Here is a 26,646-nt window from a genome sequence, read left to right as displayed (position 1 = left end):
GGGGCCGCGAGAGGGGTGGGTCCCCTGCCGTGATGGGGTCGCCGGGCGTCTGAGGGAGCGGCGGGCCGGGGGGTTCCGAGCTTGAGGGAAGGGGGGATCCCGCCTCGCTTCTCATCTCCTGTCGACTCAGACCGCCGGTTAAGGCTGCCGAGGAGGCCCCCCGCGTCTCCGTTACGCGGCTCTCCGGTCCCTCCTGTGGGGACGAGGGCGGGCTCCGGGAGCCCGTCTCCCCGCCGGGGGAGCCGCTCGCTGGGGGGCTCGGAGCTGGCGGGGTGCGGGGTCTGCTCGGCCGGTCCAAATGCAGCTGCGCAGCTTGGAAAGCCCTCTTCTCCTCCTGTCTGCTGGCGCTTTTTTTTTTGTATGGAGGGGTGGTATTAGGTAACTTCTTGTTAAAGAAAGTTCTTGCAAGTCTTGGGAAACAGCTTGTAGTTGGAGCAGCCCGTGGCAGATACGCCTGTGAGGAGGCAGCACAGTCCTAGCAGCAGAGGTGCTTTGATGTCTCCTTTGGTTATCTAAACAGACTTGTGGCACTGTAGGGGTAATCAAAAAGACAAAGGAAACAAGCGGAAAACCTGGGTTTGTGCCGCACACACGCTTTTACTGTGCAGAGTGAGAAGGCGCGCTGGCCTGGGACCTCCTCCTGCAGCTTGTGGGTGTGTTGTGACAACTGAAGTAAAGAAAACCAACCCCATAAATGAGGGCAAGCAAGCTTCCAATGATGGAGCTTCTCTGCTGAGAAGCAGGAGCTGTCTGGAAGATGGCTAGGACAGATACAGGAGTGGAAATCATCAAGGAAAGCCAAGTGAGCTTAGGAAAGTACATTGTTTTGGCCTTTTTATTTATATCTTAATGCTGCTGCCAAGTCCACCAGCATTAAAATCTCATTTTAGATTGTAAAACAAACAGTAGGAAGCCAAAAGAACCGATCTTTAAAGAGCTGAGCTGGATGTAAGAATTGAGATAAACAGAAAAATCAATGTTATCAGCAACCCAGAAACCAATTTTCAAATACATGTGTTTAGTAGGGCAAGCAGTCTGAATCTTGTGGCAGCATAAATCACTACCTTACCTACAGAAAAAGAAGGGGAAAAAAGCAGGGAAGAAGTATCGAAGCATTTGAGTAACATACGTGCACTTTAAATAAGTATCTGAAAGGTCGTAATACTATATGACTGCGTGACTTCTAAGACTAAAAATGCAAACAATAATGTAGTGACTTGATTATTTTTTTTTAATCTAAATGTTGAAATAAAACATAATTTCTACACTGCGCTATTACTCTGGCATACCTGTTGGCTGCTGCTCTGTGTGTGGGTGTTGTCGATGTAGGCCCCCTTGGGGCCATCCTACTGGTTTTAAGACTTTTCAAGGTAACCTTGTTATGCATATTCCTTTTGTCCTCTAGCACCATCTCAACTGGGTATCAAACAAGGTTTTATCAAACCCTATCTGCATATGTACGCGAAGGGTTGCCTTTGTTTCTCCTGCCGCAGTAGGGCACTTTACCACTCTCAAGTGGGTTGGTTGCAGTGGAAGAGCCTCGGAGTGAAAGCTCTGGGGAGGGGAGAAAGCATGGGGTGGTTTCTACTAAGGGGGAGGGAGGCTAAGTGAATGAAGGGACAGTTCCTGTGGGCACTAACTTTCTCAAAACCTTTGGCATTGTTGCCAAGAGCGGGCCTGCTATGGTGGCTGTAACCTATAACAAACACTGAGCTCTTTACTGTGTTTCAACGCTTCTACTTGCTAGCCAGGCGTTTGGCAGTATCACACTGATACAGCCCCATGTGCTTGTGCTTGACCTTGCTGAACTGTTTTTAATCAAATTTGTCCAGCTTCACATTTTCCTGAAAGCATATGAGAAAAATCTGTGGAGTTTTTGTGGTCTACAAGATCTGCACTTCCCACTTCGCATGGAGCAGAGTCCTCTGCATGCATTTAGTGATGTGTTCACCTGCGTTGGTTGATAATTCTGCATGCAAGTGTCAGGTGCCATCAAATTAAAGTAGAGGTAATCCCAGCATGCTACCAGTTGTTTCAAAAGTACTGGCTTATTGGCTACTGAATGTACCTACTTGCAACTTTTTGAAAAGTTTTGTATTCTTAAGAAGGCACTGTCTTTTTCCTGACAGCTCTTGGTCAGTACTGGTGAAATATTCTCAGTGATTCATCTTTGGTTATGCCACCATGAAAGAAAAATGCTCTTTTCTTTGTACTTGGAAATAAAGTAGTGGAAGAAGCAGGAAGTATGTGTGATTTGTAATCCTACAACTGCTCAGGAAGCATACTGTGTTAAATATATATATATGTGTGTCTGTGCATGCTCATGTTTTTCCTTCTCAGACCTTGCTAAGAATATGGACTTACGCAGAAGGATGCTTAATGGTCTTGCACATCTGGGTGTTGAGTGATCCTACCATAGCTGGATGTTCTGTGAATAATCCATTCCTGACTGACAGCTTCCATTGGATTTTATCTCTATTAAGGCAACTCCTGTTTTATTTTTCTGTGAAGACCTACAGTGGCTCCAGTAACTTAAGTCTTCATTTGAAAGTGTTGCAGCTATTGCTGATCATCTGAACTTTGTATTCATGAATCAGCCCCACTAATCAGTATTTGTTTTATGTGAGCAGGGGTGTTGAATGTGAGTGAACATTGAATATTCACAGCAATATTTGTTTTCTATATTGCCACTTCTTACTGGTTTTTTTGTCATGCATGACTGGTTGTGCGAAAGTTGGAGTTTCCTTACCGTAATAGACTTACGCATCTTGTCTCTAAGACAAAAAGAGTCTGTAGATCTGTTTTACATCAGTTCTTCAGCCAGGGAGATGACAAGTGTTGAAAGCCAACATGAAAGAGAGTGAATTATTAGAAGGATCAAAGGAATTTTTACTTCCTGACTCCAAAGTTTCTGCCGTTTTTTGAGGAATGCTGCTATCACAGTGTGCATTGCAAAATTGTCCTGCGTTCTGTGAGCTAAATAACAGTCTGGTTACAGCACAGCCAGTCAGTCTGCTCACTGTAGGGTTAAGAGCGTGTGCTGGCAAAAATGCATGTTGGCAGGCATATGCTCATATATACATTATGGCACAGCTGTGTCTACTGGGGGTTTGTGTCAGCAGTTGTCTTAGTAAGACATTAATATCTCCACACTTTAGACTGACAATAGCAATAGTGACAGATATCTGTAGCAAAGATCTGATCTGTAGACGTTAGCCACAGCATAAGTTGCGTTTTGGGAGCTGTGAGAGCAAAGCCATTTCTCTGTCTTGCCTCTTTTGAGATCAGTCAGTCGAACTGTGCTTCTTTTTTAATAGCGCTTTTCAGGAATACATTTTGCAGCAGTTTAGCTACTGTTGGCCTGTTACTTTTTAAGCCAGATCATATTCATTATGCTAACTTTTTTTAAAATCCTAAGAAATTATTCTGTCATTGGAAAGTATATTAATATTCAAACTAAATGTGTTCCTTTCTAAAGCCTGCTGTTATCTACTTATAAGTCTTTGAATGCTAAGTAGTTTATAATTCTCCAAGGTACAAAATTAGTTACCTGTCACCTTATCTATGTCCACCCACCTGACAATCCCTATGCGTATCTTGCTCCCAAAAGCCACTGTCTGTTCTGTTCATTTTTGTGCCTTGTGCCTCATATGCTTACCACCATTCCCCTTATAGTAAAATGCTCATAATACCTCTGCTCTCTTGGTTGGATAACCAGTGCTTCTTCATATCATTTTGAATTGTTTTATATCGTGGACAAATGGGGAGAGTTTAAGCATAAATTACTCAATTTTATTTCCTTCCTCTACTTTCTAAATAAATCAACCAAATAAGATGCATTAATTATTAGTTACATAGTACTATCAACATACTAACTGTAGGATTTAAACTAACTGTACAGAAATTTACAGAGGCATTCAAATGCCAGGGCTTTGTCTATGAAATGTGTGCTCATTCTGAAAATCATTGTGGTGCATAAGAACTCAGTTTGAATACAGACATCTACGGTGCTGTTAAAAGTTGTGCCCTTTCACAGCAAAATACCAATAATCCAGATGAAGTGCTATCAGATTGCTTTAGAAACAAGAGTTGCTGGTCCCTAGAACACCAGGGAGAATGCTAAGTCTGTCATTAAAAGTTGACAGGTTTTCTGTAAAAAGCATTCTTAAGTCTATTTCACATTTACTCTTATCATATTTGTTAATGAAGATATTCTATCAAAATATACACTTACTACTATGAATATTGCAGCAGACTTGCAAAATCATCTATAAAAATAAATACTATCAGCAGGGTTTATTTGCTTGTAAACACCAAAAATTGCTAAAATTAATGTTTGTGAATAGTTTGTAGCATAACATTGTGTTAGCAAACTTCCAGAAAGAAAATTGTTTGGGGTTGAAAGAAGAATAATTAAGGGGTATTTTCTTTAGGACACTGGGGGGGGGGGGGTATATCTTCTCAAAAACTTTCGAACTAGACATTGAATGTAAGTTGTATTTCCTAATCATTTACTGAATAAAAACACTGGGTAAAATTGTGTATTGCTGTCTGTATACAAATACAAATTCTATTAACTGTTTGCATGTTCTGTATTTGTTGTCAACAGCTGAAAAGAAATATGCCAGCATACTTGGCTCCTTGGAGAGCTTCTCCATGTGTCTTTAGATCCTCCAAATCGGAACTCATGCCAAATCTAGCCAGTGATGGAGTTGTCTGTGCTCCGCTTCAAACATTCACCGAAGAGGAAACAATGCTGAAAAATATGGGTACCTATTATCTGTGTAGTTAAAATTCAGAAAGTCCAACTAGAAGGGAAATTTTAGCTTTAAAATTTCTTTTCATTATTTAATTCTAGTTAAATGTTGAGATTGTTGTGTGGGATTGTGCTTAATTTTAAAACTGCTATAGTTCACAAGAGAAAAATGTAATGTTCTTTTTCCATGTTACCATAGCACAGTTCCGCATACCACAGTGCAGTTTACTTTGCATAAATAAATATTAACTGTTTAAAACTTGCTGTTGCAGAAGTGAAGTTGCCTGGCATTGACTAGTGCCCTTTCTGAGGTGTTTAGTTCAGCTACAGTTAACTGCCCTGCTGGTTTTCAGAGATTTCAGGTATAGCCAGAACGGTGACAGATGTGATGTGAGTGTCTGCAATGCAGCCAGGCTTGCACGAAGAAGACAGTGTTTCAGAAGGGATCCTCAGAGCAAAGGTGAAAGAGTGAGGACCTGCATATCTGGGAGAGAGCTTATAAAAGGCTCAGATTAAACAGAAACACTCATACAGGATTTTGTGCACTCAAAATAACATGCTTTAAAGCCTGAGGCCATCTTCCCAAACTGCAGGTTTAATTTATAAAGAAATACGATACAGCTAAACAAATAAGGGATGTATTTGAAATATTTTACATAATTTTTTTGGTCAACCAATGTTACATAAGTGTTGCTGAGATGCTTTCAAAGTTTCTGAATTTATGGGAAGTATTTGTTTTGGTTTAGAGAGTTGCAGATGAGTTCAGAAAGCAATTATAATTGAGCCTTGCGGCACATCACCTTGTTTCACTTGGGCAACTTTTTGTCCTTTTACTAACTTGTCTGGGAGAGTCAGGGAATACATTCATAACCTGTTAGAAGTACCACATTACTGTTATATTGATCTTCAAGGAGAGTGTTAGAATACTTACACTCTTTCTTTCTTCTCTTCGTTACAGTGACAAAATTTGCTCAGGAACGAGTTGCACCTTTGGTGCAAAAAATGGATGAGAATTCGAAAATGGAAGACTCTGTAATACAGGGATTGTTTGAACAAGGGGTCTGCACACTTTTACTTAATCTTTTATTCAGAAAGTGAGATCATTTTATGAATCTAGCTGTGCATTTTTCAGATATTTAGATTAAAAAATTGGGGGCTATAACTCAAGTGAACTAATGAATCATTAAAAAATTTGGATTTATCAACAGCAAGGCAACTTTCTCTTCTTTACTGCATTATCACTCTCCATCTTTTACTGTAATATTATTTCCATCTCTCCCTCTGCCGTACCACATTCTTCATCTTTGCTTTGAGTTTCTTGTCTTTCCCCCCTCCCTTATTTATTTTTTTTTTTAAATTGGCTAAGTGCAATTGCGTAGAATGCTAGAATTGCCATGACTCCAATAAGCGTTGCTGGGAAAGGGTATCAGGAGTCCTCTGTGTCCTTAATGGGCAACCACAAGGACTTGCGTTGCAGATATCCTGATGTTCGTTCCTGGATTCAATTTAGCCTTTCCTGCTATCAAACATAAAGCTTGTACATGTTTAGAATGTCATTTTATACAATGACAACGCTAAATATTAGACTTCTGTTGAGATTACAATTGTTTTGGAAATGGTAATCAAACTAGGGTGATGATTGGCCTGTATACTGGACATGTTATTTCTTGCGTGAATTGACTGTCAGCTTCTGTGAAGAACTGTTAGTTTGTTTAGGGTATTGAAGGAAAACAGGTCTTTGGGGAAGGGTCTGGAAATACTTACGTTCTGTGATTTTCATTTTAATCTCTTAAGTATCAGCTTGGACTAACAAGTTGTTGACAAGAAACCAACAGATTGATCTATTTATGTTGCAGCTGATGAGTATTGCGCTTGGGGAAGAATATGGAGGAACTGGAGCTTCATTTTTTTCAATCATATTGGTGGTAGAAGAATTGGCCAAAGTTGATCCAGCCGTAGCTCTTCTATGTGAACTCCAAAATACACTAACAAATAAGTTGTTTACCACATATGGAACAGAAGAACAAAAGAGAACTTACTTGCCCAGAGTTGCTAAAGATACAGTGAGTCAAATTCTCACTTTACTAAACTATAATATAATTTTTAATAGTTAAGTAATGTTAGTAAGTGGTTTTTTTCAGTAACTAAATGGGTGACCGCAGCATTGGAAAATACGTGTGAACTTTCAAACACTGGTTAGAGCTGAGATGATATAGATACATCCTGTCGTCAGTAGCTGAGACGTAAAAGTGGAAAGGCGCTTATTAGTTTCATTAAAATTTAATTTGCTGTGGAAAAGAACTTTGAAGCAGTTGACTTTGAGATGTGTAATTACATAGTGTTTTTATTCTTAATCACCACATCTGAAATTTAGTTACTTTGATGCAATAGATTAAAATGTTTGAATTTAAGAGACTTGTGCTTGTTTATAACTATTTTTGTTGTAGAATTTGTTATATGTTGTGCCTATATTTTCAGTAAAAATTGAAATTAAATTTTCCCTTCAATTGACAGATAGGCAGTTTCTGTCTTTCGGAGGCTGGATCTGGCAGTGATGCATTTTCTTTGAAGACTCGGGCTGAAAAGAAAGGAGACTACTATATTATCAATGGCTCAAAGATGTGGATTAGCTTAGCAGAACATGCAGGAATTTTCTTTGTGATGGCAAATACAGATCCATCCTTAGTAAGTTGCTAAAGAATAGATGCATTTCAGTGACAGCTGATGATGTATGAAACTATGGATTTTATATTAATAATCTGATGTTAAAGGTTAATATTCTTTGAACCTATTCCTAGCTGACAGCAAACCTTTAAAAATATTTCCCAACAAAAACTGAGAACTTGCTGAGCAGTTTAATAAATTCCTCCCACCAGGGAAAATAAAAATGTCAGAATCATAATTGCTTAGATGGAGAGCACAGCATGCATTTGTATTATTCTGAGTAACGGAAGAACAGACAATCTTAAGTCTTTCCAACCCTTCTGACTTAACTGACAAGTTGCTGTTGTTGAAAGGCAAAAGAGAGCTTAGGCTACATGCACTGGAAAACTAACAAGAATACAACAGCAAAGTATGTTCAGGTGAAAAAATATGTAGCTGAATATGCATGTTTCAAGTTTTGTTACCAATTTGCATATAGGTAGTCAATTCAGAAAAGTCAGCTGCAGGCTTTAAAATGTGCTATACCAATACGGTAGAGTAATAATCAAATACAAAACTAAATTGTTTAGAACTTTGATTTATTTTTTAAACTTCTTCCAGTATCTCTTTCTTAAAAATTTAACTTGAAGATATTTATTTTTAAAATTAAAATTTCAGGTTTTGACTAAATAAGAGAGGTTTTTCTTTCATTGTATTAAACAGTTGAACACCATGTCACTTTCTGAATTTTTATTCATTTCTTCACAAGCTGGTGGGTGATTTGAGTACTACATACAATGAAAATATATTTGATAAGCCAGTTTCTATATTTGTTAACTGCTGTGCATTGTCATGTAATCTGGAGTTGTTTCTTCTGTATTAGTGTAACATTTTAAAAATTTATAATAACTTGTCTTCTTGAAGTTAGAAATTTGCTTTTGAATATTCAAGAAGGAGATTAAAAGTCAATGCTGCTCAAAGATTAAATAACAGTTGACGTCAGTTTAAATGAGAGAACAGACCAGTGTAGAACTGTGTACTGAAACGTACACTCTGCAGTAGCAGCTGTCATTTGGTGAGATGGGCTGTCATTGAGGTGAGATTGAAACAGCAGCCTCCTCTCTAATAAAAGGCAACTCTTTGAGAGGAACCACAGGACTTTTCCTGTCTCTCAGTGTTACCCGCTTAGTGAGAAGAGGTGCTGTGGACATTAGGGACGGGAAGAGATGGAAACATGGCCAGAAACACCTCGCAATTTTGTCTGTAGTGTGTTGCATAAGAGACACTACTGTGGTTCTGGCTGGGGGAAATGCTGAGGGAGCAAGAATGAGTGGTGGAAAGGAGAGAGAACTGGGAGTAAGAATTACATAGAGAGAAAAAGAGAAAGTGACAGCTATCAGGAATCACCGTTCTGTACTTCAAGAATCTAGTTTAAGGTGTCAAAGATACGAACATTGTAAGCCTGTATGTAGGAGATGCCAGAATTTAGATTGGCTATACAATCTATGTGTTGTCACTTGCATTATTTAGTGTCCTGTCCAGATCATTATCTGAATACCAAATCAACTCTTGGAGCTTTTTGATAACAATCATAATGATTTTAGACTACTCAATTATATTCCCACTACCTCTCTAAAGCGAAGAGACAGTGGTACCAATGTTCTGAAAACTGGAATCACAAGGAGAATGCATGCACCAATTCTGGGTGTTAGATTAGGTCTGTTAAAACACTAACAATTTTGCTGCACTTTGAATATTCATGCACAGTTCCCAGTGACGCCAGTCTCATCAGTCAGTGCTCTTACTTTGGATGACCTTAAAAGGAAGAGTATATGTGCAGCATTCCATGAGAAAAGCAGCTGAAGTAATTGAGCTTAAGTAAAACCTTGCATCCTATAGAATCATCTGACAGATGGGTTGAGAGCCATTACTCATTTGACAACTTTAGTCTAAAGGTACCCAATGTCTTCTTGCAGGCCGTTGTTTGCCTGTGACATACGTTCCAACAGCAAGCAGTAACTTCTGCACAGCAATAACTTGCTTTCCCAGTGATTTCCATTATAGACAGGCACCACAGTCCTGTCTGTTTCGTTTATGTAATACCAGTCCCCTGTCTTATCAAGAGAACTTTTAATGTTGTTCTGATTATGTTTTCCATGTGGAATATTTTAACAGGAAAGTATCTCTGGCCTTTGTTAAGCCATAAGTAGCAGACATAGAGGGAACAGATGATGGTGCCAGTGTTTTATTTAGTAGTATAGTATTAAGCAGGTGTATAATTTCAGTAGTGGAATGAGATATTTAGACCACCATTTGGTAATATTAATATAAAAGCCAGTTCTTGATTATTTTTTAATTCATCCTAGGGATACAGGGGAATTACTTGCTTCATAGTAGATCGCGACACAGAGGGACTACATGTGGGGAAGAAGGAGGACAAGCTTGGAATCAGAGCATCTTCCACCTGCCCAGTAACATTTGAAAATGTTAAGGTATTGTAAGTTGTTTAGCTATTGAAGCATAGTTTGTGTGTAATTGGAACTCGACTACATATAAGGAAAGAATGTTAACTAAATTCCTAGTATATTTTTTTTCTTTAAACATACTGATTGTTTGGCATATTTTAACTTTTTCGTCCCTATTCTGTCACAGAAGTCTTGAGGGGGGTTGGGTTTCTTAAATTTTGATACAGTTTTTCTAAATCATCAGTTTTTAATCACATGTATCAGAAAATGTTCTAATCAGATATTCTAGGAATCAAATGTCTGGTTTATGTTTTATGCCTTCACTTATGAGGAACATTAAATAAAACATGTACATTGATTCACCTGTGATCCATACCAGCAGTTGCAAAGCAGAATAGAAGAGGAATAATTGAGTGGTTTTATTCTTTAGGTTCCTGAGACCAATATCCTGGGACAGGTTGGACAAGGCTATAAGTATGCAATTGGAATGCTAAATACTGGCAGAATAGGTATTGCTGCACAGGTGGGTAATTTTGTTTAATACTGAATACAACCAGTATATAACTTTGAATTTGGATTGACCATTACAAAATATTTGAAGTTAATAAGAATAAACTTTAGAAAATACTTTATTAAAAGCTAAATTGCCACTAGATGTCACTATTCCTGTATCTAAGTTACAGTAAAATACTAAAACAACTCTAAATGGTAAAATTCTCCTTCGGTGACATAACCAATAGATTTAGAAAACATTAAATGGCAATTAGTTTGTCTTTGGTGGTTAACTTATTGCTACTGAAATATATCAACATTTTTATCTTCCATTATGCAAATTTATTTTACAAAGAAAGCTAGGTTTGTAAAATATAACACACTGAAATGTTTAATATTAATACTTCCAGCTGTGATTGTATGGGATTGCCAAATGTGACCTTATGCTAACTGATGTTTTCCCAACAACTTATTTTTAAAAGTCAACTTATTTTTAAAATAAATATGTTTTTTTTAATAGCAGAAGTGTCCTAGTTCATTGTTGTGTTTGAAAATTGCACCTTATGGCATCTTAGGGGAAAATATTTGCTGACCTTGGAGTTATTTCAGAGTGTTGTATTTTGTTATAAACTCACTTTGGATCTCAGATTGCTGCTGATTTCAGTGGAAATCAGGCTCAGCCCTATAATAAAATGACTTATGACGAGTTTTTATATTTTTAATTTACTTTTGAAAGTAATCTTTTTTTGTTTCTACTTTGTTGTGGATGTAATTGTGCTGTATAGGGTGTAATATGTCTATAGTACCAATCTCCCTTATCTTTTGCCCAAGTTTGCAGACAGACCAGAAGTAATCATCCTCATGAAATTTAGACTTTCCACATGGCAGTATACTATGCTGCTAAATGGGTTGGCTCTTCCATCATTCCTATAGATTATCTGTGATTAAGCTTTGTCTGATATGGCATTTAAAAACTAGGGCTGTGGGCCCCGTTGTTCCCATAGATATAAATAATATAGAGGCTCTGGCAGTAAAATACATGGTCTGGATTTTACTTTTAATTACTCCAAGTTACAGTTATAACCTAATTAAAAGGTAAGGTCAGGTAGTTGTTATATCTTAGTTACTACTTTCGTGGCACCTTCAAATGAAGAGAAAAGGACTTGAATGGACAAGAACAGCAGTTCTAAAGCCCTGTAGTATTGAATTTAGTTTTGCAGTAGTAATAGTTTTAAAAGATAATGAACATCTTATAAAATGTAATTGTGGCTGTGAAAACAGTGTCAGATAGTTTTAGTGCAAGGTAGCTGCATATATTGCTACAGGTGCTGAAGTTGATATACTTGGTTTGTCTGTATGAATTTATATGAGAAGGCAACAAATCTGGTAATACAGCTGATTAGCAGCAGACTGTATTATGTTCTTTTCCCACATACTCATTCTCCTATGTATTGTGGTTTTTTTCTAGAGCCTTAAATGATTAAGGAGTAGATGTCTGAACCCAGTCAGAGTCATGTTTTTACCTTCTTGGGGCCCTTGGCTTTCAGCTTAATATGTGGGTCTATCCAAAAGTACCCATACACTATTGTACATCATTAAACATATTTTAAGCTGCTTGATATGACAGCTGACTGCCACATTGTAGTATCCCATCTTGACTTAGAAAAGTTTTATGAGATTCCAATTTTACTGTATACTGTTACCTTGCTTTTTGATAGTTCTTCATGCCATTCATTTCCCCCCCCCCCTTTTTTTTTAACTTCTGTGGTGCTTCCCCTAATCTGATTTCCTATCTTTGTTTTTCCTAGGAAAGAAACTAGATAGAAAGAATGCGTTCAGGTGGATGGTAGTTATATAATGAAACCAACTGATCTTATTTACTAATAGCTATATATTCCAAGATATATGAAAGGCAGGGTCCTTTGTTTACTGTCTTGTTTGGAATGGAATACGCTTCTCAAAATTTGGTAGTTAAAAAAAAAAAGTAAAACTAGTTTGCTTTCCAGATTTCATAATGTTTCCTTAGGCTAACAAATCAGACACTAGTGTAGATGTGAGTTACTTTGTAAATGTTTGTATGTAGTTTTCCCAGACGTTATCCACCAAGATAACAATTGTGTTTTGCTGTCTTTGCTGCCAAGTGAAGAGAGCGTGTGAAAAGACAATGGGTCTTCTAAAATTGTTCTGTTGAGTTGGGTTTTTTCCTCAAAAATACTGGAACAAATGTTATCTCTGCTTCCACTATACTAATTTTCCAACTTCTGAAATAAATTGCTAATTCTGACAGTCTAGTGTCTTCTATAAAATGAGAAATTATTTTTATTATGAAAATAGCTTTGAATAATAATCCAAATTATTTTTCCTTTAATGGCATAATGTAGATCTATAGATCTTTAGTTTACAGTAAATTTCCCGTGTAATTAAGAATTTTGCCAGAAACACTTAATATTTGTGCAACCTTATTTGACCTATAACATCTGTTCAAAAAGTAGTGATAATGTTTTCAGAAATATTTTGCTTTTAGTAAGAAAGTTTCTTTCAGGAATGGAATAGTATGGAATAGGCTTATTCCTCAAAATTTAGGGGGGTTTTTTGTCCTAACTCGCCTCAATATGTCTTATTTCTTACAGATGTTAGGACTGGCACAGGGGTGTTTCGACCATACAATTCCCTATACAAAGGAGAGAGTCCAGTTTGGGAAAAGCGTATTCGATTTCCAGGTACTTGTTAATGAACACATGGGAAGTGTCCTCCAAGAGAGTAGTAATTACCACAGTAGGTGAAGTCAGTAAAGTGAGTAATCCAATTTGCATAATTTGTGCTCCACCTTGTGTCACATCTCTACTTCTCAATATTTGAGAATTTTTCAGAATAATTTTGGATGACCATTCATCTGCCATGTAAAATATATAAATTTAGTGCTATGTCCCTTTGCAAGTACCGTAGAAATCATTTAAAACTTCAAAACATTATTAACATAACTCCTTTTACTTGATAATATATTCACTGCCTTTGAAAATAATATACCTGGAACTGCTTTCTGTTCTGATTTTAATATCACAGTATGTTGAATGCGTTCCAGTTTTTATACCCTTTCATGAGGTGTAGGGGAAGGCCTTTTTCTGGAGACACTAGAAATTATAAAAAGATGAGGAAAACTGATTGAATTATTAGATTTCCTGTGTTATACAAAGACATTTAGTTTCCATGATAATATCTGTATCTTAAAAAGAAAAAGAGTCTTTGTTGCAAAAATGATGTATAGTTTAATAAGGAAGATATATAATTGTAATTACCATAGTAATTTTCTTGTTAAAAGAAACCTACATCTTGGCTGAAGAGAAGGAACATTAGTACTACTCATAATTTATACAAATTTTAGGAAGCACCCACAGATATCTAGGAAATTATTGGAACTGCGTCTTTTGAATGGGAAATGGAATTTATAATTGCTGAATCATTTTGTTATTTTGACCTGCTTTTATATTTTTGCAAATTTTAGGGAGCAGTGTTAATGTTCTAATAAGATGAAAGATTTCATTGTGGTTTAGGACCAAGTTAGGCTACTAAATGTTCGTTTTCAGTCATCATGTTTGGGTCTCCTTAAATAAATCCATTCTTTTGTAATACCTACCATTTAGATGTCAGCTCCATCACCTTTTTCCTTCCCTTTGAATTCATTCATCAGTCATGTCCTCTATACTTTAATGCTGATCCTAAGTCTTGTCTCATGGCTATGGAATATGGGAAGAAGTGGTTGTCACCTTGCTAGTTCTCCACTTTATTTAAGAGCTACTTTTTTGCAGTCTTTCTCGGTTAAGCTCATCAGGGAACTAGACTTGTTAATGTATGAATGTTCTCAATAGACAGCCGCAAAATAAAAATACAGGTTTGACCTACGCGTGTCTCTGCAGTGCTGAGAAAAATGTTAAGATTTGGCTGAAATTTTCCTTGATATTCATGGGTGCAGATAGGTTCCTGTTGAATCCTCCTGTACAGCCAGTTAGGCAAGAAGTTCCCCAGTACTCCTGAATCCAAGAAGAGGGAAGGAGAAAATGGGAGTGCCGTTCCAAAAAGGACTTCGGTGGCCCAGAGGTTTTCCAACACCGATGTCATAGATGCAGAGACATGCAGAATTACGAGTCCATCTAGATTTTGTATTTTTATTTTAGAGTGTAGGTATGGTCCTTGGTGAAAAGAATGGTTCTTGCTAGAAATTCCAGTTCAGTATTAAGATACCAGTTGTGTCTGACTTGCGGCGTGCTTATTACAGGGGATGCAACATCAGATAGCTCAGGTGGCCACGCAGTTGGAGGCAGCGAGGTTGCTGACCTACAACGCAGCCCGTCTTGCAGAAACAGGAAGGCCATTCATAAAGGAGGCCAGCATGGCCAAATACTACACTGCTGAGGTAACTTACAGTCTCTTTATTCAGTGGATTTATGTCACTGCTGTTTAAAAGTTTCTTCTGTTACTGAATGTATAACTTTTAATTCATGTTTTGCTGTGAGATCTGTGGATGTACTTTTACCTTGTTCCTCATTCTCAGTCCATGTACGGAGTGTCAAGTAGGCCACTAAAGAATGAACTGCTCACGCACCTAAATAAAATTTTGAAAACCAAGCAACAACATTAAAAGAGAAAGTGAATTCGTATTTTTGCTCATCTAGAGAGATTGCATTTTCTCAGAATTCTCTTTTTGTGGCTAAAGAAGTGGCATGGTGAGATTTCATTTGTGACCGTTTCAACTCTGCCAGTCACAACTGTGGGTCTTAATATGATTCAAAACTGTATTGCTTCTGCGTCTGTTTAATTGCTGTCTTGCATACCACTGCTAGTCTTTTTCATAGTGCAGCATGTGAACTGTTGCAATAATGGTTTTTGAATTCTTGATGTCCTCTGATTTAGAAAAATGTCATTTTTATTCTAAAATAACTTGCATAAATAAGATGAATACAAAAATATCGGTCCTTCCTCTTCCCACTTGTTCTAGTAACTGCTTTAATTGCTGTTTTGTTTTTACTTTAAATAGCCACAAAGAATAAAATTTACTACCACCTGCATGAAGTTGAATCCTGAAATTGTAACTCTGAAACTATTTTCATAGGTTGCGACACTGACAACTAGTAAATGTATTGAATGGATGGGTGGTGTTGGATTCACAAAAAATTATCCAATAGAAAAGTACTATCGTGACTGCAAGATAGGTGAGTGATAGTTTCTTAACAAGTATTTCTTGTAGCATTAGTAGTATTAAAGTTTGGGGATCAATGACTGGCTAGCTTTTTAAGATACTGTTTTCCATGAGACTGTAATCAACACTGATTCAAAGGCTCAGATATGAGAAGGTAAATCTTTAGGTATAAATAGCTGTGTATGTAAGGCTAGTTAAAATGTTTAATTAGATACCAATAAAATACAGAGACACACATTGTGTCCCATTCTATTAAGAAAATTCCAGTTAAAAAAAATTGAAAATACTTTATTTGGCTTTAAGATCTGAACCTATGTGGAGTTTTATTTTCAAGACTTCCTTGTTTACTAGTATAATTCTTGGGCCTAACAGTTTGACATTACTAACAATATTACCCTTTGACTTTTATTGCTGATAGCATTTGTAAATACTTAACTTTTGTTGGTTATTTAGGAATTGCTTTTCAGGAAAGTGTCTTGTCATTATATTGTACCAGCAGAAGAGTATTTTAATTGTTGCAGATAATAAAATATGAACATTTATGTAAATAATTCTATTTCTAGAACTTGCTCAGTAAGGCATCACTTCATAATTGTAAATGTTCTGACTGGACTGTTAGAAAAATATCTTGGTCTCTTCTTCATATAATCACTGTGTTTTTATAGTCTTCTAATTTATTTTCTTCTGATTTCAGGTACAATATATGAAGGAACTTCAAATATCCAGTTGAGCACCATTGCAAAAAGTTTAGCGCAGGAGTACTGAAACCACAAGGACTTCTTGACCGTTAGCAGAAATTATTTCCCTGAACATTCATTGTGAATTGCATATTTATTTGTAATTATAAAAATCATTAATGACATCATAAATAAGAATACATCATCTCAGATGAAATCATAAGGAAAACCATGAATTCCCCATTTCAGGACAGTGAGTGTGTAATTCATATGAAATCGTGAATTCCACATTCAAATCCAAATCATGGGTTAAAAGTATCTCTTTCTGCCTGAGAGACTTCTAAGCCAACACATTGGCTGAAATTTTTTTGCTGCCTTAGGTTATGCAAGCAGTGTATCTCCACTTTGAGATTTCAAAGTGAAAACAAAAGAAGCCAAATCCTTGGCTTGTCTGGTGTGAAAGGTTCTGTTAAGCCACCTGAGAGAAAGGACTTTACACGTTCAGCAGAACTGTTGCATGGCGTGAAGCTGCTGTTTGTTCGTGATGCCCTTTATTAGCATGGGGTACAGGAGAGGTATGTGGAAAGAGATAGAAGCGATGGTTTCCTCTCTCCCAGGTGGAGCGATGTCTGTGGAGCTGCTGTAATTGGAGTAATTTTTATAGCAGCCCTTAGTGTGTTCTTAAGTATATCTTGGTAATTAAGCCCTTCCAGCCCCAATTTGTAGTACTGAAAGGTGGATATTATCTACCTCCCTTTCCAGCCTTCTCAGCTGTTAAGGGTTTTAATCTAAGAGGTTATTTATAGTTCTCCTTTCATAAAAGGTTGAGTTGAAATCTTTGTGAAATGGCGTTAAAAAAGCTCTAGTAGTTCTGCAAAAAGACAGAGATATAAGCTAGGTAATAGGAATGCTGTGATACTACCTCACAGTGGCCTTTCCATGTTCAATGCATTTTATAAACTTTAATCCTCAGAGCCTTCCTGGGAGTTAGGGAGGGACTGTTAATTTGCAGCCTAGAAAACTCCCTCATGGAAGTTAGTGGTTCTCTAGCAAAGTTTTCTTCCTTTTAAGAGAGAGAGAAAGAGGGGGGTGGTTAAGAAGTATTTGCTTTTTTATCCCTCTTTGTTTACTTTAAAATTAGACGTTTTATTTACGGCAGAAACCTCTTCAGTGCTGGAGAACTAATTAACTAAGAATCAAGAGACGGAAAGCTTAATATATGAAAAATCATTATAATTGTTGTAATTGCCAATTTGTTTCAAGTGTTTTGGGGAGGGAAGGATTGGTTTTCTGGTTTTGGCTGACCTAGAAGTATCTCATTTTTAAAGCTTGCTTGTCACTGATGATTCACTTTGAGTGGAGCTTAGACTGTAACAGTCTGAGACTCCTAAACAATTTTGTAGCAAAACTGGGGTAAATGACACTTAACAAATATGATTTTGTAAAACAAGCAGACTGCAGTGCCTTATACAAAGAAACAAGAAGGAGGAAAAGCACTATTAAAAAGTTTTCTGACTTTCTGTCAGCTTGAAAGGGAAGTAACTACTTTAGTGAATTAATCCCCCCACATACACGCTTTGTCTGTTGATAGGCAAAGAATTAATGTGGTAATTATCCTTATGCCAATAAAAAAAGCCCCTCCCATATAATTTTGATCAACAGCTTTGAGATTTTCAAAAATACAAGAGTAGGAGGGTGGACTGGATGATTTCTGAAGTTTTCTTCTAGCATTATTAATATTATTATTATTATTATTAATGCATTTCAGGTTGTTTGCAGGCTTTCTTTCAGCGGAATTGAAGTGGCTGGGGAGATTGTTAGACTAGAATTAAGACTACAGACACCACAACAGTTAACTGCAGTTGTTCTGCTCAACGTAGTCTATCTGTGAGTCTAAAATGATTATAATCATACTACAAAATGCTTGCGTTAATGTTAATCAACATGTGATGAGTTGTGCTAGTGTGAGGCAGTCCCTAGCTGCTGTAGTTCAGCCTGCTTTGCTAACACAAGTGTCAGCAGAGATCAGGTTTTGATTCATACTTTTTAATAGGTCTCCTAGTTTGAGATACTATCTTAGCTTGGTTTCTGCTGTTTTCATGAGGCTAGGAAGCGAGTGGCAATACTTAACTGACTTAATATAACGCTAAAAGCAAACGCTTTGTGGAGGAAAGTGCAGAGCTCTTTGAAGGACTGTTAAGGGCTGGATATCCAGGATTATGTAAAAGGACTGTCTCTTTGTGTAGAACTGTGTCAGGTATCCATTTGTAAAAGTAATCAGGAAAAAATCAAAATAATGTGATTTCCTACATTCTGAACGCGGATGCCTTAGTCCAGGAAACAACCTGAAAAGCCTCATCAGCTACTCGACAGTTCTTCTCAGAAAAGCAAGGTCAAACCTTTAACTAATGTTACAGCTGTAAATATTTCACATCTCTGAATTCTGTATGCTGTATTCTATACACAATGACTTTTGAAAGAAATGTATGTATTGTATTTGATTTTTGTCTACAAAATTCTGTGGAGGAATATGTGCACAAATTAATTACAACCGCTGAGTTTCTTTCATTGTTGTTTTAAAAGGGCATGTACCGCTGTGGAGAGCGTGTTCTGGTCACTGATTCTGGGAAGAGTTAACTTGTTTCATCCCCTTAAGTCTGATTCCACTGCTGCACTAAACGCAGATTCTGGTTTAGCAATAAGATGTGCTGTGCTGTTGTCCAGGAACTGTTAAGAGCTGCTTGCACTCACCACCCCCTATTCTGTTTGGGACAAGCATTTATGGATTGTCATAAATTGCATTTCCACATTTGGCACTGTGGGCACAGGACTGTTGATGGTGGCTGGCTGCACCAGTAAGTGTAGGGCTGCAGAGCTGGCATTGTGAATGCTGCGAGGCTTTCTGTGCTAATGACAATACTCAAAGCTGCTTTATACTCAATATGTATTTATATTACTGAGTTTTCCCTTTATATGCCCATAGTCAGCCCAGTCAATTTAGTCTATTGCCCTGGAACAGCATCTTCAGTATCAAATGTTGCATCTGGGCTTCCCCAGTTAGAAGAAAAGACCTGTATTGAGAATGTATTAAAAAGTGCCCAAATTCGATATTTGACTTGATGCAATGCTCATCTTGTATATCAGGTTATGGTTCTCTAATAATCTGTCATTTAAAATTTTTCCCAGGTCTTGCAATTTTTGCACTGGGAGAGGATAATTATATCATCTTCCAGGTTTCTTTAGTTTTATTCTGGTTTGTGATGAAGGTCTGAGGCAGATTTCCTCTGCCTTTTCCAGAAACAGAAAGGTTTAATTGCTACTTGGGAAATACTCAAATACAACATTTTATATGATGTTTTCTGTGCTGTTGTTCTTTCTTCCATATATTCTTTTCCCCATATAAAGATTGTGTTACAAAAGGCTTACGTGAAATATGAAGTAATTGTTCATTGGGAGCCTTTTGCTATGTAAAGAATTTTCTAATTAACATGTTAAAGCGTTTCCATTTGGAAACCTTTTGGTGAGAGAGCTCTTTCATTTCAAGTTCTTCCTACCAAGCTAAGCTTGATTTGAAACACAGTCTGCTTCGAAAGCAGCTGTTTGACTTTCCTGAGCTTGCTTATTGGATACATGAAAGCTGAAGAAATGTTTTTCCTCAACCCCCGAATGTATCAGTGTACCAATATGATAGATCTTCTCCTACGAGAATTACGTGAAAGTGGTTAACAGCTACCACAAATACTTTATAAATATTTACCTGTTAAGTTATCACTGTGCAAACTGTTGGCAGAGGCACAAATCAAGTGAGAGCTGACGGGCAGATGAATATGTATTGTACAATTCCCAAAGAATTTTCACACAATTTGTTATTTTATGTTGTATTGAAATACAGTCATTTGCAGAGCGTTTTGCAAGGAGTTGTCTTCTCTGAAGTGTGGCTCCTTGATCTAGGTCCAGGTGAGGGGACATGGCTAGAAGTCTTACTCTTCTGGATTTGCCTGTCTAGAGTGACATACTGTGGTTGATTGTACACACAGGTGAGAGGATGCAAGAGTTCTTTCTGAGTCCACACCAGAGACAGTCAAACAGCAATGCTTAGTGAATCCAGAGTTCCAGGCTAACGAATAGGATTTACAATCATTATTTCAGTTAAATATGCCAGTTGTAAGATCAGTTGCTATAATTAACAAAGTCCAGCTTAGCGGCATTGAGGGAATTTCTCATTATCTGATACTAGAGACATTATTAAGCTGCTTTGAAATCTTGGCATTTATGATCCTCTAAAAATACTCTGTTCGTGTGCAATAACTGTCTAATACATGAGGTAACTAGAACTAACCAGTGTGTTTCCTAATAGCTTGTTTCATAGATCAAAGCGTTCAAATGTTGATTCCTGTTGGTATATTAATGTTCAAAAGAACATGCAATGTACAACGTAACATTTTTTTTGATAAAATATTTTTAAATATAAATCGAAATACGTACAGTCTCAATAGGCAGTAATAGCAGTTTTATATATTCTTCTGTCTTTCAAGATCATTTGGATTTACATCTTTCTGAAACTATTCTTCCTCTGTGTGTGTCTTAGTAGCTGTAGAGCTACTAATACTGGAGGGCTATACATAGAAAAAAATCTCAAGGTGACTTCACAAAAGATCCTAAAGGAAAAGCACTCCCCACCTGACAGAAAACTGTGTCTCAATAGCCAAGTAGCCAGCACTTTCAGAACTGGATTTATTTAATATACACAATGAGGACTTCTGAACACACAGAAAAATTTGTTCATCAAACATTTTGCAGGGATCTCTGAAGAAAGGAAAGCTATTACAAGCTGTAACCACTCTCTTACATTAAAAAAGAAATCAAATAGCAAGAGGAAAGCCTAAAATAGAGCAATAAATCGCCAACTTCCACATTGCTAGTTTGTGTACTTGGGGGTCACGTAACCAGGAAATTAGCATATATGAACTGAAATTAAATTCTGCTCTCTAACTAGCCAGACCTGGAGGTCTTACAATCTGTTTGAAGCATTACACAAACCATTGTCACAATTAGTGACAGTTTTAAAAACATCTGCTGTAAATCGCCAGATGAAGCAGGGCTGGAGTGCTTTGGGTATGCTCAATAGAGAAGTCAACTTGCAGACATTAGCAGAACTTAAAATGAGCTTTGGTTCATCTGTAACGATGGCTGGAGGGTCATGGTGGGAAAGTGCTCATCGGTGGGAAGAGCCGAAACAGAGCATTACTGCTTGTTTGGTTTAGAGCCAAATGCAAGCTGGCAGATAAGAAATGTCTTAATGTTTTCCAGCTATGAGACGACTTTCTTTCCTAGTGTAGAGAGAACGAAGGGAAGAGCAGAGCTGCAGTATGATGGGTTCATGTTGAGTTTGTATTCCCTGCCTCTCTGGATCCTCTAAGTTTGATTGATTCGGTTTTAGGAAAGTTTCCATTTTGCTGCCTGCAGAAGGACTCTGGTTGGGTCTCCACTTCATAGGACACAAGAAGCTCTGATACACACATCCAGAGCTGATGTTTTCCTGGTTGAGGGGTTGTTTCCTGCCTTCTCTTAGGGACATTCAGCCAAGACTTTTAAAGGATGACCCACCCGTCAGAGGAACAGAATAATTTTCTGATCATCCTTTTCATCACATTAAGTTTGCTGCAAGTCTCTCGGATATTTTTGGCCTGAATTGTTTTGTAGGACATGCTGCAAGATTTTTCTATTCACTGATATGCATCCTAAAGATGCAAATTAAATGCAAATTTTTCATTATAACCAGAGCAGTCATCCAGTTTTAATTTGATACTGTGTCACTGAGTTTTTCTGCCTTTGTTTAGATGGTACCCAAAGACATGATAATTACATTTTAGAAAGACACTAGCTTCTCTGGAGATTTTTTGGTTTTCTGTAGGGATACAAAATTAGAGAGTATGAAAGTGAAGAGTCCCAGAAGCTGCATACATTATTTATGCTAAAAAGTATTAGCTGATATAACTTTATGGAATCACTGTATCATGTATCCAACACCGGCTAAAGGACCAGCTGAAGTGAAAAAGCCAACTTTGAAATGATACGAAGTTGTAGGCACAATGTTTTACTCTTTTTTTTTTTTTTTTTTTTTGCATTTTATCTCACAGAGAACAGCTTTGTGTCAACTCTGCTAAACTGACCTAAAAATAAGCAAGGAATAATTCAGAAATTAAGGTTCTGGAAATGTAGTTAAATACTGAAAAGCTCCATAGAACTTGTTTTGTTAATGGAGCTGTTGAAAATATAGTTGGTATGGAGCGAATGTATTTTAGTGCAAAAGCTGATGCTGTTTGTTTTAGGAAAGAAAACATTAAGACATTCCGTACCTGAGATGGAGGATGTTTACACACCAAATGCAGCATTTGCTGCAATTGTTCCCATAAGAATTGAGGCAAAGCACTTTTTTCAGCTTAGGTACTTTTTGAACTTTGAAAATGTTTTGTGACTCCCTATTATGTACTAGAAGATGGTTATATGATATGAAGGCTGTATTTATGTTCATAGTCTTGTTTTCCCCATGTTCAGAGAAAAATTCCTTATGTTCCATTTTATGATTTTTACCAAAGACAAACTGTTATGCTTCCTTCTTAAATTCCAAATTACTTAAGTCTTCTCAATGTCTGTCCAATCAAGCTTTAAAAAGAAAATAATTTTCTCAGTTTAATTGGAGCAATGTCTACATTTGATTGATATGGCTGGTTAGTTTGATTGTTGCTTGAATAATAAAAGCTAGATTCAGCAAGCCATTTGTCATTAAATATATTTGCCTGCCATGCAGGATTCACAGTTTCCAAGGTGGGTCCAAAGTAAGGTGCAGCATTAGGTCTTCCGTTTTATGCTAGAAGTATTTTAGCTCTACTGTAGTTTGACTTCAGTAATTCAATTTGCAGAGATAAACAATTCTCTGGAGGTAATATAGCTTGTCATTATTTTATAATTATTTAAAATGTGCCTTGTTACCCTTGTGTAAGAATCTGGGCTGCAAGACAGTTGTGGTTGTCCTCTAATTCTTCAAGGGGCTGACACAGCACTGGGTTAAAGCACCCGATGATCTGGTGTCTCAGACTAGTATAATTTAATAGCCAACCTTCTCTGTACTGCTGCTTCTATTTAGAAGTGTCCAAAAATCTTTTTTTTTTTTTTTTTTAAGATGTAAGAGCCTTCTGGCACTGAAGTACATCTATTTCTTGACTGAAACATATCTGCTCTATGCTAACCTCATTATCCAGGAATGATTTCTAGAAGAGGAAGTGAAGAATAATTAAATCATTCCTAACTGAAGGAAATGCTTCGCAGAACTATGCAAATTCCAATTTGGCCAAGATGCTGTGGTTTCATGTTCTATTTCTGGGAAGGGCAGAGGGAGAAACAATTATTTTTGGAGTTACGGACAGCCAGCTTCTGGCTTTGGTTTTCTCTCTTGCCTTGAGATAAGAATGCACTGGGACATCCCCTTTCAGGAGGGAGCAGAGTACCTGGCATCGCCTGCTTCCCTGTACCTGTCCTGCTGTAAGTGCTTGTAAATTAAACTTGCCCCACTTGCTGCGAGTGTCTTCTGCTTTGGTTGACGTTTGCCAAGATCCCTGAAGAGGGGCATTTTGCCTGCGTGCAAAATTAGGGCTCAGCCCTCATCTAAAGGAGCAACGTCTCTGCAGTGGTGTGCTGCCCTGGCTGTCCACACAGGGCAAAGGTACGAGGGGATGGACCCGCTTCCCCCTGCTTCTCAGCCTGCAGTACAGTGCCTGGAAAAGAAAAAAAAAGTGGGATTACATTTTGGAGTTTAAAAATGAGATTCCTGTGTGTGCGCTCAGCAGGAGTGCCTGGGGGAGCCCATGGGCTGGGCACAGCACTCCTGGGGCTCCGGGGCCCTCAACTTTAGCTATTCACATTTTTCCATCTGCAAATCTCACTCTTTCTTACAACACTTAAGGCAAAAAGGGTGGTGGTGGGAACTCCACAACTAGCTATTTTTATGTGGAAATGTTTGCAAATACATTAGTGAAGTGTAATTGAATTATTAACTGGGAAAAATATAATTAAGAGTGCTGGAAGAATGGCTTTTCAGTGCTCCACAACTTTTGTCTTTCAAGGAATCAAATTGCTAAAATGAGTTATGCACTCAAGAAATCCGCTTAGAATTAACAACATATGTCCTACTTTTCCAGTTTTTCCCTCTAAAAGTTACATATGATAATAATGAAGTGTAAATAGCAAACTTCAGTGATTTGCAAAAGGTACCAGCCTTGTGTCTTTTCTAAACTGGTTGATTTATGTGCTGTTTGCTGTTTCTGAGAACACAAAACAATTAATTTATGTGTGAAAAGAACAGTGAATTAATCCTAGAGAGCCCTGGAGCCTTTAAAGACCTGAATCATATGTTGAGCTCGTTTAAAACTTGCATAAGAAATTAATGTAGAATAAAGCCCTTTAATTTGAAAAGTGCATCTATAGTAGGTGTCCCTAGGATATATCTTCTGGATCATTATTCAGAAAGGTTAAGGAGGACTTTATTTTTTTCTTTCTTTCTTTTTTTATATTCAGTATGTATTTTCCAGTTTGCAGCTCAACATGGTGCATTTCAACTTATAAAGAGGCAGAGATTTTAAAAAGAAACGGGGAGCTTTTTATTCACCTTGCACTTAATTTCCTTGCTGCCTTGCCAGTCCCAGCTTAATGAATGTAATTGCTACCTTTGATGAAAATACTATTATCAAGATCACACATTACATTGGAAAACAGTTTTTCTTTAAACACAGCTACTGCAGTCTCTAATTATGCATGTAACAAGTGGCTCCCGAACAAAAGAGCATGTTGTCTACAATTGCTAGGAATTGGAGCAAGGCAAATTTGAACAAAGAACAGATTAGATTTGCTCCATGCTCCACAAAGCCCATTCCCCTGATTAATTTCCTGCAAAAACTAAAACAATTCTCTCTTAAAAGAAACTAACCCTCATCCCCAGAATGATCCATATGCCATTTGTGTCAATCTATATGATGATAATGGCTACAGATTTAAATTATTAACTATTAGATGTAGTAAAATAGGAAAGCTCTTTTATAAACTTACCTTTTCATATGTAAATAAGCAGTACAAGGACTTAAGGAACAAAAAACTGACTTTTCTGTGGAAACCAGGAGCAAGAAAGCACGCGGTAACTGAAAGTCTGAATTGTGCATGTATAATCCAATTATTTTGTCAGTTTACTCTGTGCTCCGTATTCTGCACAAACACTGCAGCAGGAGTATCAGGTCTGCTAACGTCGTGTTGGGTTTTCCAAGAATGACATATTTGAGGGCTGCTTCCCATGTGTGCACCTTGAGGAGAGTTCTTCTGAAAAGGGTTTCACTTAAATTATTTTCTCAACAGGATTTAGTGAGTCAAAATCAGAACTGGAAATACATTTTGCTATTATTCCATGGAAGAGCAGACAGACACTAGTAAAATTTTTAATTAGTACTTGGCCACTGATTAAATCCTGCAATATGGATTGAATTGTTTTTTTGTATTGTGAATTAGTCATAGCAATTTAGAACGTTGTGTTATTTTTCATCCTTATTTGTACTGATTTAGGATCCCTAGCTGTGACCCATTGTACGAGACGCATACAAAACCTGGTTATCTGGTTAAAAGCAAAAAAAGAGTTCCTCTTCAAAGTGTTTACAAGCTGGGTTAGGATTGGATGTGGACTAATGGAAACCTGTGTCTAGATTATTTTTAAGAAAAATTGGTGAGCAGCAGCAGTGTACTGGCAAAAAAGCATCTCTAACCCTGCATCCTTTCTCTTGCTCTAGCGAAAATGCTTTGTTCCTGCGAGGAAAGTCAGATTAGTCGCATGAGAATTGGTCCTGCGGCCGTAGTGAATGGTGCTGTCTGCCCAGCACTGCTCTCTGCCAGGCTGAATCCAAAGCCCCTTCACGTGTAATACACACTGCAGGGCTCGGTTCAGTTAGTCTGGGCTTCAGGTTTGACTGGCGTCCTCTCTGCCACCGTAAGCTCTGCCGGGCTAGGCCGTGGACGCTGGCATGTGCGAACTCTTCCAGTGGCCAAAGCCTTCAGTGCAGTCAGTAAACAGCGAAGTCTAGTCATGGACTCACTGGCGCTGAAACAGGTAAAACTAAGTGTGTTCTCTGTCACAAGCCTATCAAAGATATGAGCTGCTGAATTCTCCATACAGTTCTAAAATACAGTGAAGTATATCTTAATCGGGTTGGGTTTTAAATCTTGAAATTTGGATATCTAAGCAAGACACTGCTGAGAAGTCTCCAAGCCTCAGAGCTATTGCCTGCACTCCCAGTCCCTTTATGTAAAGCAACGTCTCTTCATCCACGACGTATTTTCGTGACTGCAGGTCTCTGTGCCAGCTGCACCCCTGCACTGCTCTGT

The 26,646-nt window shown here is 37.6% G+C and overlaps 1 protein-coding gene across 3 annotated transcripts; it reads left to right on the top strand.

Annotated features, from left to right (window-relative positions):
- The first annotated feature begins 1,658 nt into the window (after positions 1 to 1,658).
- ACADSB (acyl-CoA dehydrogenase, short/branched chain) lies at positions 1,659 to 22,645 on the top strand. Of its 3 annotated transcripts, XM_010581998.1 has the most exons (11): positions 1,659 to 2,641; positions 4,610 to 4,769; positions 5,715 to 5,815; positions 6,613 to 6,819; positions 7,271 to 7,441; positions 9,766 to 9,891; positions 10,295 to 10,387; positions 12,987 to 13,076; positions 14,630 to 14,767; positions 15,464 to 15,563; positions 16,245 to 22,645. In XM_010581998.1, exons 2-11 carry the CDS (start codon positions 4,622 to 4,624, stop codon positions 16,313 to 16,315), a joined length of 1,245 nt encoding a protein of 414 aa, XP_010580300.1. In that variant the 5' UTR covers positions 1,659 to 2,641; positions 4,610 to 4,621; the 3' UTR covers positions 16,316 to 22,645. The 3 variants fall into 3 exon arrangements, with proteins under 3 accessions (XP_010580300.1, XP_010580301.1, XP_010580302.1); XM_010581999.1 differs by lacking the exon at positions 7,271 to 7,441; XM_010582000.1 differs by lacking the exon at positions 1,659 to 2,641 and having other exon boundaries at positions 4,683 to 4,769; positions 5,029 to 5,815.
- The last annotated feature ends 4,001 nt before the right edge of the window (positions 22,646 to 26,646 follow it).

The sequence above is a fragment of the Haliaeetus leucocephalus genome, unplaced genomic scaffold (assembly GCF_000737465.1).
Source record: "Haliaeetus leucocephalus isolate CR32 unplaced genomic scaffold, Haliaeetus_leucocephalus-4.0 Scaffold830, whole genome shotgun sequence".
NCBI lineage: Eukaryota > Metazoa > Chordata > Aves > Accipitriformes > Accipitridae > Haliaeetus > Haliaeetus leucocephalus.
The sequence above is the reverse complement of the archived record's forward strand: the minus strand, read 5'-3'. Positions and strand labels throughout refer to the sequence as shown.

Bases quoted from the DNA above. Each gene is read 5' to 3' on its own strand.
- ACADSB (XM_010581998.1), top strand. From the start codon at position 4,622: ATGCCAGCATACTTGGCTCCTTGGAGAGCTTCTCCATGTGTCTTTAGA. The intron at 4,770-5,714 runs GTACCTATTATC...TCTTCGTTACAG, and splicing joins AACAATGCTGAAAAATATGG to TGACAAAATTTGCTCAGGAA. The intron at 14,768-15,463 runs GTAACTTACAGT...CTATTTTCATAG, and splicing joins CCAAATACTACACTGCTGAG to GTTGCGACACTGACAACTAG.